Source organism: Pipistrellus hanaki (genome assembly GCF_964339955.1).
Source record: "Pipistrellus hanaki genome assembly, chromosome: 5".
Lineage (NCBI taxonomy): Eukaryota > Metazoa > Chordata > Mammalia > Chiroptera > Vespertilionidae > Pipistrellus > Pipistrellus hanaki.
This window is the reverse complement of record NC_140507.1, coordinates 49,038,497-49,051,940: the sequence shown is the minus strand read 5'-3', so window position 1 is coordinate 49,051,940 and position 13,444 is coordinate 49,038,497. Positions and strand designations below refer to the sequence as shown.

Sequence of the window (13,444 nt, the reverse complement as noted above, 5' to 3'; positions counted from 1 at the left end):
CTATTTTTCTGGCAGAAGTGCAGATTGTCGCTAGACGTGTATGATGCAGTCATCCTCTGGCAGCGGTGCAGCTCTTATCTAGGCTGAGAGCTCTGGTGCTTGGACACCAGGCTGTGCCTGAGGTGGCACAAAAGGCCCACTGAGCTGTGTGGAGACCTTCAAATCATAATAAACAGTGTGAGGCCAGTGGCTGAACAAGAGTCCCTGTGTCTGTCAATGCCTCATTTCTGCTGTTGAGATCTTGGTGGATTTGCCGGTTGGGCAAAAATGAATGAAATGTGATCATTCAGGGCCCGACACACAGGCATTTTCAATTCCGCAGGGCTGTGCACACCTCTGCTTCGAGGTCTGGGGTGTAGAAGTAAGTACATTTTGGATAGAGTAGAGAGTGGTGGCTTAGGGGGTATATGAGTCTGCCATCTGTGTATATTTTAGCTGAGGCTGAGCTTGTAGGTTTGCCTCACCTCATGCAGTTTCCTCTTCCATGTGTCACAGTGGTTAGTGATATTTCCGTGTTGAAGTTACTCAGTAGTCTAAATGTTTTACTGCAAAGGTTCTTAAAGATACCTTTTTAATGTGCATGGAGCCATACAAAAAGGAGGTACTGTAATGAAACCAATCCATGTACACATCCCAGCCATGCTGGCCACATAATGGAACCTGCATGTGCCTTTATTGACAAAACGGGGATAATATGTCCTATCTTACGTGGTCTACCCCCATAGGATTTTTAAATTAAAGATTAAACTCTGTGATTGGTAAAACACCTGTCACATAACAGGAATTCAACAAATGTTACTTCCCTACCCACTGCCCTGAATAACTTATTAGTTTATCTAGATAACAGATGTTTTCGCATAGTGAAGTGCAACTCTGTTAAATTCCTACTATTGAATGTGTGTGGGACGCCAGTCACTCCTCCTGAAAAAATGTTCCTTGTTCCTTGCTGATAACTTGCTTGTCTTTTCTTATTCACATCCTAATCAATGTTTCTCAAGGTTAAAAGCTTACGGCAGGCGCTTGGCTTTTGTCATGTAATATTTTCTTTTATTATCTTTCACTAAAATGTGCAGAGCACCTAAAGCTTGCATCGTGATAATTAGAAGTTACATATTTTCTTACATAAAAGAGCAACACCGTTCCCAGTGAGAAGAAATGTTTATCTGGGAACTTTGTGCTTACCCACATGGGAAGAACTCTTGAAACACCACAGGGGGAAAATTAAAATCTTAGAATCCTGAAAACGGAACTACAAAAGATCTGTGTTTCAAGGTGGCAAAGACAACCTATACTTACTTCTCCAGTGAGTTTCCCCCCGGCACTTGAAAGCATGTTAATCCGGGCTCACGCATAAACCCCAGCAGCAGGGGAGCCCTGTTCATACGGGTTTATTATGGGCGGACTGGACCGGTTCAGACCGAGCAAAGGAAGTTAATTATTTTAGCTTGCTCTGACAATGAATAACCAGTTCTCGTTGGACACCCTCTTACTCACCCTGCAACATTATAAGATGGGGAGGGGGGAGGGAAAATCACCCATCAGAATCTGCAGTGCAGGAATTTGCTGGGACTGCCCTAATCTGTTTCCCAGGTTGTTCAAACTGGTTCAAGAGCAGTTAAACAAGGTTATGTAAGTGACATGTGATGTAGCCCAAAATAGTGACTGCAAACACAGGCTGCTGTTGCTGGGCAGTTGTCAACTGCTTGAAGGAAAAAAAAAAAAATCCTCCAGCAGGACAACAAATGGATCTTTAAAAATGAGAGATTTAAACAAGTTAATTTGGAGAGCAATCTGGTGACATTGCCTTTCTGAAAATGAGTGCATTTTTCGAAGAAGGGAAACTTACATTGTGCATAAAGTCTGGTTGTTCTTGAGTGTCCATTGGGGGAAGTTAAGTGAAGAGGACTCTTCCAAAGTTTGGTTTCCTGCTAAAGTGCAGAACCCCCATGTTTTCATGAAAAGTAACACCACCACCAGGAATCGGTCTCATTCTTTGGGCATATAACACATTATTGAGCACTATATCATACACATTCAACTATCTTATAAGTCATGGTCTCTTTTAGTTAAATTCTCTTAGAGATTCATGCTCAACTACTTACAAAAATAGGCGATAGTGGGTGGACATGATAAGTGATAGCCACCAATCACAGGGGGTTGTGATTTGTGTTAGAACCGGACGGCGCCTTAGAGCTCACGCAGTGTGTCCCCCTCGTTCTGCATACTGCGAGTGATGGGAAACAGAAATGAATATCAATTCGCAAAGAGGACAGCTTGTGGTTTGTTTTCTGTCTTTATCCTAGAGACTGTTTTTTTGTTTGTCCCTGGGTGTGAGTATCCTTGCGTACATTTGGGGAAACGGACACGCTGAGTAATTAAAGAACAGAAAGGTCACTAGGTTAGCTCTGATTCAGGAGAATGGCTCGGTCTCACCAAACTCATTCCTCCCTATGCATTTCAATCAAGTAAGGTCAGTTCCAATGAACTTGCCAAGAATCTAGCACAGATTCCTGCCCTATATTCTAAGGTGCTCTTTATCCCATGGGAAGAAGGATCCTCAACACGAAAAATCAGAAAGCAGTGCCAGAGGTCAAATATGGGATACAGACAAAAAGTGCTGGAAGGATCCTCATGCATCTCTATGGCCTGAAGAAGGCGATTAAAATAAAGATTTTGGGTTAAATGCGGGGGGGGGGGGGGGGGGAATAAAAAATAAAATTACATGTCACATAACATGGTAAGCATGAAAATAAGGTTTTAAAGGAAAACAAGATTCTGAAATTACTTGACAGCTTGTGTTTTTAAAGGGAAAACAACAACAGAGCAGAGTTTGAAATAAGTCTTAACTCTCGCAGCTCTGTTCCCACAGTGACCACCCCCTCTGGGTTCCCTGCCCTCCCACAGCGGCAGACCTGGGGCGTCAGGAACCGGGGAGAGACGTCCCATGACCGGGGCGGAGGGGACCACAGGTTCCTTGTCTCTGGATCCAGGCTTGGGAGCTCACCTAGTATCTGTCCCCATTGTAGAGTGGCAGGGACTCTGGAGCTCTAGGCTCTCTCTCCACCTCCAAGGCACCTGTGACCTATCACCTCCCCACCAGGTTCTGATCGTGCTGGAAAACAAAACATTGCAGTGGCTGGTGGACGATAAAATATCAACTTTGGGGTGGGTGACTAAGTTAAAGGACATGGCTGAGTGGTAAGAGCAAAACAGGTGGGGGCCTGCTCCTTAAGCTCTAGAATTAGATGCTTAAGGTAGAGGCTCCTCAAGACTGGAGACTGCATCTGCCCCCAAGAGAGTCTTCCTCTGCCAGGAAGAGGGGACCGAGGAGGCAATCGGGTCAGATTGATTCTTCTCGGACCTGCTCAGCAAGGCCCTCTGAGGAAAGGGAGTGGAGGTAGCAGGGGAGGTTGGAGGGGTGTGCGGGGAGATGCCTAAAATATGGTGTCCATCTGTGGAGGAAGCATCAGTGGGGTGCGGGACAGAAGTGGTCTCCTCTGGAAGCCCTGTCTGAGGCCCCAGGCACAGTTCCTTTGGGGGAGACAGGGAAGGACCCAAGGTGCCGAACAGGGGCCAACGTCCATTCTTATTCCCTCCAGTTAGCCTACCCTTCCCCCCTGATATATAAAGGGCTGTGCTCCCAGAGTGTCTCAGTAAGTCAAAACGTAGAATTTGACACATTCCAATTAGTCTAGAATCACTTTAACGTCCTACCTGGTTAATGCCTGCCTGCTCCTTTCTTTCAAGATTCTAAAAGTTGTTTATAGGTGTTCATCCCAGTTTTAGGGTTTCTAGAACCTGTTTCTTTCCATATGTAATTTTACCTGAAAACTTCAGTATTTTCCTTGATGAAAGGTGGCCACCCTCATTATCAGCCATGCTTATGACTTAGCTCCCAGGTGAGATTTTTTAAAAAGAGCGGATTTTTCCAGATAATTAGGGGTGCAGAACATTGCTTGAAGGACGTGTGCATATCTGTATATATCACTGAATATGAAATTAGTGGCGCCACAGAAATTCAAGGATAGGACTCCTTCCTGAGGTAAAACATAAAGAGTTATTAGGAAGATGTGCTCAGTGCTGCCTCCACCTCGGGCTGACCTTCATCTGGGCTGCCCAGCCTCAGCTATAGGATGTCTCTGAGCATGGTGTGTGGGATGCAGGACTGACCTGTATGTCTGTATATGTGAATAGAGATCCAACTATGCAAAGTGATAGATCTTTGGAATTTTTCTGTTCTGTGAAAAATAAGGCCTGGCTCAGGGGTTGAGCATCCACCCATGAACCTAGAGGTCACAGTTTGATTTCCGGTCAAGGCACATGCCTGGGTTTCGGGTTCAATCCCCATTGGGGGGTGGGGGAAGGTGTGTGGGAGACAACCCATGGATGATTCTCATCATTGATGTTTCTATCTCTCTCTCCCACTCCTTTTCTCTCTCTGAAATCAATGAAAATATATTTTAAAAAAGTAAGTCACAGAATTCATTATCTTTCACACCAATAATAATACAGATAAAATATCGGTAATAAAAGCACCAGTAAAAATAATGGTGCAACATTACTGTATCCGATGCCTCTGATCCGAGCTTTGCTTATGTTTTCTGCCCTGTCCATGCGGTTGGCTAAGAATGTGATCCAGTGACTCCCCCACCCCTAAGTCCAAAAACTCAGAACCTATTTTATCAGTGTAAATAATACCAATACTCAAGGATCTGTACAAAAAGTTGGAAACTAAATAAATCAAAAACTTACAGGGGAAATGCAAATGTCCTAAAGTTTTCAAATGGATTATAATTAGTTTCTCTCATAAAAATTTAGAGAAAGTTCTAACTAGCTGGTAGCAAGCACAGTAATGGATTCTCCAAAGGGAAAAAAAAAAGTGCACCTGTCCACAACATGGAGAGAAATCAAAGCTTAAAGTAAATGGGATATGATGTGAAGATTCCAAAATATCCATTTAAAATGAAACTTTAGTACAGAAGTGCTGAGCACCCATCGCTGGGAACTCTGACGCTCTGCTGGACACCATGCAGAATCTGTCTGTGAGCCAATGAGGAAGTAGAGATATGGTACAAGCAGAATCCTGCCTGGCAGATAGTTGCTAGTGCATAATGCTGAAAGAAGGAACACATGGTTACCGATAAGTTAAATACATGTATGATATACAGAATTTACACATTCATGCGGTGTATTGCATATAGACACAAACCCACCCAAGGCCTTCTGGCTCCTAAGAGGGTCACAAAAGATTCATGTGTACAAATCATTTCTGCCTCATCTCCAGTAGTATACCTTTCAGTCCCTTCTCCACATACACATCAAGGAAAAGAGCTCTGAGGATTTGCAGAGAAGCAGCAGAGGGTTCTGAGAAAGGCAGGGGCAGCTTAAGCCAGGGTCAGAATGCCAAGCAGGACCCTTGGTACATCTCAGCTTCTAACTGGTTTCCTTCTGCATGAACTTCCTTTTTCATTTCATATAAGGTGATTCTGCACACAATGAGTTTCCTTAGCTTTATTTATCCTAAATTGTCTTTATTCCACCTTCATTTTGATAAATGTTTTCATCGGTTATTCTGACTTAGTGGTCTTTAAAGATATATGTTTTGTAGTTTTACTTGATTAAATCAGTTATTACTCATATTCTTGTTCCCTTTTATGTAATGTTTTTTGTTTCTGTTTTTGCTTCGGCTGCTTTTAAGTCTTTTAATGTTTGTTTTTTTTTTTTTAGCAATTTCACTATTTTTTGCCATAATGGGTTATTTTATATTTTTTATTTGTGGTGTGTTTTGTTTTTGATTGTTTTTTTTTTTTTTTTTTTTTTTTTTTTTTTTTTTTTTTTGGTATTTATCTTTTGGAGCTAAACTTTCTGGATTTTTGAGTGGAGGTTTTATTCAAATTTGGAAACCTTCACATATTTTTTCTCACCTATGTTCTCATTTCCTTTTGGAATTCCAACCACACATACATTAAATTATTGAATGTCCTCCCACAGGTTTTACCTCTTGATTTCCTTTGTGTAATTATCTGCACCTCACCTATTCACTTAGAGTCTTCATTTTTAAATTAAGTCATTAGATTATTATAATGGTGGAGTTTCATTTCTTCACTTTAATAGATTTCCCTATGCCAGTGGTCCGCAAACTACGGCTCACGAGCCACATGTGGCTCTTTGGCCCCTTGTCTGTGGCTCTTCCACAAAATACCACAGTCTGGGCGAATCTATTTGGAAGAAGTGGCGTTAGAAGAAGTTTAAGTTTAAAAGATTTGGCTCTCAAAAGAAATTTCAATCATTGTACTGTTGATATTTGGCTCTGTTGACTAATGAGTTTGCCAACCACTGTCCTATGCTGTTGATAGCATTTTATTATTATTAATAATATTTGCCAATGTCTTGCTGAGAATGTGCTCTGGATTAAATTACTTTAATTGCATTAAGGAACGCACATTGTTTTTATTGAGTAGAATTCTCAACCAAGGGAGCGTGATGGCACTAGGCTGAAGGGAGTGCTTTCAAGCCTGTTCACTCCCTAGACTCCTGTTTCCATGTTTGCAGGGACCCTGGCCTCAGTCCTCAGACCCTTCTCTTCCCAGACTTGCCCACTCTCCGTATGATCTCATTCAATCTCATGGCTTATTCAGGGGTGGGGAACGACCAGCCCTCGTGCCATATAAAGCCCACAAAACAATCATTTGGTCTGGCCCTGCAAAGGCATTAAGAGTGAGTTAGTTAAATGTTTGACCAAACATAGCAGGCTAATTTTTAAGCTGATAATTTTGCACAGTCTGAAAATGATGTGATACATATCCTCATGGCCTTTGGCAGAAAAGAGGTTTCCCACCCCGGCTTAAAATAATGGCCACAATGTCCTCACCAGTTTAGCTCAGTGACTGCCTGCGGACTCAAGGGTCCCAGGTTCGATTCAGATCAAGGGCATGTACCTTGGTTTCGGGCTTATCTCCAGTGGGGTGTGTGCAGGAGGCAGCTGATCGATGTTTCTCTCTTATCGATGTTTCTAATTCTCTATCCCCTTCCCTTCCTCTCTGTAAAAATTCAATAAAATATATATTTTTTAAAAAAATAATGGCCACAAGCTGATTCCATCTCCAACCCAGACCTCTCCCTAACTCCAGACTTATGGAATCTCACTGCCAATTTGACACCAGTACTTAGATACCTCTCGGGCCTCTCAAACTTGACAGTTACCTGTAAAACTCATGCTCCTCCTGTCTCCTGCATTTTGATTTGCAGCATTTCCATTTTCTTAATTGTTCAGCCCAAGCATCTTGATGCCTCTGTAACTACGCTTTTTCTCTAGTCCAGGGGTCTTCAAACTATGGCCCGCGGGCCACATGCGGCCTGCAGAGGAGTCTGATCCTGCCCGCCAGGTTTTTTGGGCAGTGAGCGCAGCCGAGGTGTTACAGTAGGAATTAGTAGTTCATATAGTCCGGCCCTCCAGCTCTCTGAGGGACCGTGATCTGGCAAAGTTTGAAGACCCCTGCCTAGTCTATCAGCAAAGTCTAATAGCTTTTGAGTTTCAAATGCTTCTACACCCTGACCACTTCTCACCATGGTCTCTGCTACCCCACTGACCCACCCTTGGATTATAGCCTCCTTCCCTACTCCCGTCCCTAGCCCACTACAGTCAGTGCCCAACACAGCAACAAGAGGATCAGATGTAAACTATCAGGTCATTTCCCTGCTTAGAGCCCTCTACGCTAGTGGCTTCCTATCTCAGGGTAAAAGTCAAAGTCCAGTGTGACCTAAAAGGCCCTACATGAGCTGACTCACTTTGCTATTTCTCCTCGTCTCCTCTTGTTTCCACTCATTCTTTCTCCTCTTTCCCACTTGGCTGTTGTTAAACATGCCAAGCAGCCACCCCACCCCTGCCCCCACCTCTTTTGCTTTTCCCGCTGCCAGGTGTATCCACACAGCACCTTCATTTCCTTCTGACCTCTCTTTTAAAATCATCTTCTAGTGAGCGCCACCACCCTCCCCCCGCATGCACTGTCTCTAAACTGTCAACATCCTCCCGTGCCCTCCCATACCTGCATTGTGTTATATGCCCATTCCCTTCTCTTTTTCTCTAGAGTGCATTACTGTACATTTGTACATTTTACCTAATTTCCTCATCTGTTGTCTTTCTCCCCACAATTGAGTGAAAGTTAATGAGATCAGGGATATCTGTCATATTAATTATTGTATCCCTAGTGTTTCTATTAGTGTCTGGTACCTACTGGGTGTTTTGTAGATATTTTTTGAGTAAATAAATGAGGGATAGAGCTAGGCTACAAGTTTACCTGTTGCCAGTAGATGCCACTCTCTAAACATATTCCCACCTGTGACTGTTTTGGTTCCAGCTTCATCTGCAGAATGGAAGTTAAACATGTGCAGTAATTACTGTGTAATTTGAAAGTTTTCTGGTTGAAATCACATTTGTAAACAGTCTGTAGGCATGGCAGATTACACAGCTGTGGCAGGACCCTCATTCAGATCAGTGCTGTTGTGATCCCTGCATGTAATGTGCACATCTCCTGAAAGCTGCATGTGGCTATCAAAATATTTAAACAGTGGGGGAGAGCCGCTATCCTTCTACGAACGAAGACCTGCTGGAAACGAACAAATGTAGCGTTAATCTGATCATCTGTAATCCAAAATCTCAGCTGTGTTCAGCTGACCATCCCTGTGCCTGTATTACCCATACATCCTGTTTCCCTTCTTGCTTCTTTGAAAAGGAGATGTCAACGAAGGAAAGAGGAAATTTTATATTCTGAGGATGCATGTTAGTAATTTATATCAGTATAATAATCTTTATTTTAACAATTGCTTTTTAAATTTTATTTTATGCAGGGCAACATAACTATTTATGTGCCGGAAGAAATGATTGCATCATTGATAAGATTCGACGGAAGAATTGTCCTGCCTGCAGACTTCAGAAATGTCTTCAAGCCGGAATGAATTTGGGAGGTAAGTTTTGTGTTTGCAGTTCAGTAAAAATTGTTAGTTTGTAATATAATATCCCTAGACTCTATGTACTCCCAAAATTTAAGATGATCTGACATAGAGCAAAGATTTCCAAAACTCTAACAAGTTCTATATTCATGCGAAACATTTTTGGAGAAAAGCATGTCTTAACAGGAGTTAAAAAGAAGTACGTCATGTGGCCTTGGTTCTAGTGATGTTTTCAAACCTGAGTTTGCCAAGGTTTCAAGAACAGGGTGCATAACCAAAACAAAAATGAATGACACTTTATATAGCATTGTAGCTAACAGTTTTTGTTACCACATCTGCTTTAAATAACACATACATGTGATAACATTAGCCAGATAGGAATGCATTCCTAAATCCTGGAGGAAATGTAATAAAGGAAGACTTATATGAGCAAAACTTTAAAATGTTATAGGAGCTCACCAAACAAAGGTGGGGAGGAGGGCAAAGATTTGAACCAAACATAAAAGTGCACACGTTCATGGATATTATGCAGCATATAATGGTATCAGTTTTCCCTAAATTAATTTATAACACAATCCTAGCAGAAATATTAATTGATGATTCTAAGTTTCTAAAGGACAGCCAGAAAAATTCTGGAAAATAAAAATAATGAGGTCAACTAGCTCTCACAAATTGTTAAACATTTGATACTGCTACAGTAATTAAAATAGGCTGTGTATTTGTTTACTGATTGTCAAATCAACAGAAAGTCAAGAAATAGATCCAAATTTTGTGTATAATAAAGTAGCATTTCAGATCAGTGGGGAAAGGGTAGACTATTCAACAGAAGTTATCGTGACAACTGGGAAGCCATCTGGAAAACAAAGTTGAATCTAAACTCTTACTATCCACCAAAATAAATTCTGGGTATTTCAAAGATTTGAACTTTGAAATATAACTATAGAATTACTAAAAGAAAACATGGATTTTAAAAATATATATTCTCCAAGTAGAGAAGACCTTTCTAAGCATCTAATAAACGCATAAGCTATAAAGAAAAGAATCGAAGAAATCACCAGTAATGGCAAGTCAAATATCATTGCAAATGGTGGCTGGTCCAGAGAGGCCCAGGCCAGTTAAGAGGCAGAATGCCTGCTTGGGAACCCATGTTCTACCATTTTCTAACCATGTAACCTCAGGCAAGTTAGCAGGTTTCTGTGTTTCCTCAGCTACCATTTGCATCGATCACATCGGTGGTGTGAGAGGCGATGGTAATGCCCATTGCAATTTCCATAGCACTTTCACACAGTTTGCGGAAGACAGTATTGCCCCGTGCTGTGGTGATGGTAAACCTCATGTGTGTAGGGAAGTTGAGTGACTTGTCCAAACATGCCCAGCCAGTAAGGTGCTGAAGCTGGATGGTGGACCGGTGGGCACCTGGTCTGGTGTTTCTGGTATACCACACAGCTCTCTTCTTGTAATACCCAAATCACCGCAGGTGTGGCACAAAAGATGGCCTTCTGGGGCAGGTGAGTGGGGACCAGAAGAGGTTAATACTTTACGATCTGAATGGCACAATTGTACAGCCACCGGTTGCAAAAGGAACTCTAAATCAAGTTTGTCAGTCTAACATCTGTATTTAAACACACACATATACACTAGGAAGGTATTTTTAAAACATCTGCATATAATTTTATATAACTCTACAAATATTATGTAACCTATTGACGTGAAAGGTATATATACACTACCATTAATTATTCTCTATAAAATGAAGCTACTATTGGTGACTATAAGAAAATACTTATAATTCCTGTCTCATACGGTTGTCTTAAGGATGAACTAAGTCAATACATAACCTTGAGAACAGGGTTTCTCAGCCTCTACGCTGCTGACGTTTTTGGCCGGGAAGTGTTTGTTGTGGGGAGCTGTCCTGTGCAGTGTAGGTGTTTGTCAGCACCCCTGGTTTCTACATATTAGATGCCAGTGGTAACAATAAAAAATGTCTCCAAACCTGACTGAATGTCCCCTTGGTGGCATTGAGACCCACTGGTTTAACAATTCTTGTAAACAAGAGGCTCAGTGCATGAAATTCACACTCGGGTGCGGACCCTAGGCTTGGCTGGCAATCGAAGCACAAGTGTATGGGGTGAAAGGGCAGGTCCTACCTGACCTCTGGATCCTGGGAAGCACCTGGGTCCCTGGGCCCTAGCATGCCCCCCTCTGACAGAGTCATGGCACTCCAGTCTCCACGTGGAGATGTGGTGAGCACGGCCGGACACCATGGGCCAGGGCGCAACCTGGGCCTCTGGGCCACCCAGCGGCACTGCACAGAAGCCAGGCGGGCAGTGGCTCTCTCTCCGCCAGCCTCGCTGGCTGCTATAGCCTGGCTCACCCAGAAGAGGCCACCTGAGTCCTGGCATCCCGGGGGAGGGTAGCAGGGGGAGTGAGGGCAAGCTCCAAGAATACCTGAATTCTCACCACACCTCCGTTCCCATCATCCCCACCCCCAGATAGCCGTGAAAGGTCGCAGCTCCCGCCCAGGTGCGGAGGGAGGTTGGTTGCCGCCACCCACCCCCAGTTCCCCATCCTAGCCCAGGGCCCGGCCCTGATCAAGTGATCAGGACCTGCCAACCACTGGTCACTGTCTGCAGGCGATACACAATCAGGCCACCGCTCATATTTGCCTTGGCCTGGCACTGCCTGCTCACCTGCTCCACTATCCTGCTGGGGTCACACTCTCATCAGGGCCCGTAGGGGTCAGCAGTGCCTTCACTTATGCTGCTTTGCTGAAGCCCTTATGCCATGATCTAGGTCGCCCCCTGGTGGTCAGCACATATCATTAGCGAGCAGTTGAACTGGTGGAACTCCCCATTGAGGGGACTATTTGCATATTAGGCTTTTATTAGATAGGATACGTATAAGCAGCATTTCATTGTTGGATATTCTTTTTCTCTAGAATATACATTCCACCAGGAGAGGGCTTTTTATCGGTTTTGTCCAGTGCTTTATCTCCAGTGCCTGAGAGAGTGCCTGGCATACAGTGGCTGTTCAGTAGCTAACTGTTGCATAAACGAATGAGTAGCTGGTATTTTTGACGGCTGCCATGCTCTGAGCGCACTGCTAAGCCCTTTGTGTGTGTCATGCCTCTTAAGCTTCCCAGCAACACTGCGCCATACATCCTATTCATCTGTCCGTGTCAGAGGGGGCTCGTGGAGGCACCGAGAGGTTCCAGAGTTGGCCCAAGGCCACAAACCAAGGAGTAGCAGAGCCAGAACCCAAATCTCCGCTCCCACGCCAAAGCGCACCCCCCCCCCCCCCCCCCGTCACTGCTGCATACCACAGGCCCGCTCTCTGCAGATGAGCCTTTCACACATACACAGCCCAGGTTATCTACGAACTGGTCTCCACACTGATTGTAAGAGAGGTCTGATCAGATGTGATACAGTACCACATGGCCTGTTCTTGGTTTCTGTACATGTGGGTTATGTTTGGTGGGTTTTAGTAAACCATTTTAATAGAGAGAAAGCTCGCTTTGAGTACCTGAGGTCATTTAAATTAGTGAGTCAAAACGGACAGAGTGGAAATTAATATTTATGAAAGTAGTATTTTCTTTACGGTCAAGTTATAATTTAACCACTTCTGGTTCACGGATTAAATAATTAACTTTTACTAATTATCCAGTTGCAATAACATACGTTGTAACTTTCTTTTTCCTTTATCCCTTATTCTGAAGTCTCTCTTTTAGTTTCCAGTTAGGCCAAAGGAAATGTTAGCCATTGTATTACATTTTTTTAATGCAATGGTTAACCTTTTAATGCAAAGTGATTTTTAAAATTAAAAAATAAATAAATAAATAATTAAAACCTCTTCAGACATGTTACACGATCACCCCAGCTTTCCCAGCAAAGCAGAGCTGGCCAGTCCCTTCTCATCCAGCCCTCTTCCCTGCCACCTCGGCAGGTGGGGGGGTGGCGGGGGAAGGCAGATGACCACCCACATACTGGGGCTCCCAGAGCAGGATTAGCCACACCCTTCTGAAGACTTCAGGGTACCCAGCACTTTAAAATGCTATTTGCCCTTTGCTGCCAGCTGGTTAGAGTGTAACCCTGCCCATGCTCCCAAAGCAGGCTCTCCTTTAGGAAGTGGAGGCAGAGCAAGGGCGATCCGTTTGTATTCCTCAGAGAATAAAGCCATAAACGGGCCTCTTCCCTTTTGTCTAGATGCCCTCCCTCCCTCCCACCACAAGTACTCTTCTTTTTCTTCAAAAATCCTGCTGAGCTTTAGGCCACATAGAAAGGAAAATATAGCAGGAGATGTGAGCATGTCAACAGAGAAATGGAAAGGAAAATAAGAGCTTTTCTGGCCCCAAGCTGGGCCTGCCATTCTTAACCACAGCCCCTATTAGGAGATCTAAAAAAAGTCCTGGTTCTATATGCAGGAGCATTTACCCCCTTCTCCAAAGGAAGGAGCCACTTTATTGTTACATGCCTGTCCTGAAGAGCATGATCTAGTC

The 13,444-nt window shown here is 43.5% G+C and overlaps 1 protein-coding gene across 5 annotated transcripts in view; it reads left to right on the top strand.

Annotated features, from left to right (window-relative positions):
* NR3C2 (nuclear receptor subfamily 3 group C member 2) overlaps window positions 1–13,444 on the top strand; it is a 285,459-nt gene that overhangs the window by 193,253 nt on the left and 78,762 nt on the right. For all 5 annotated transcript variants that reach the window (XM_084884898.1, XM_084884899.1, XM_084884901.1 and 2 more), the window contains exon 4: window positions 8,848–8,964. In XM_084884898.1, coding sequence (XP_084741024.1) covers window positions 8,848–8,964 — 117 coding nt within the window. The remainder of the gene's footprint in view (window positions 1–8,847; window positions 8,965–13,444) is intronic.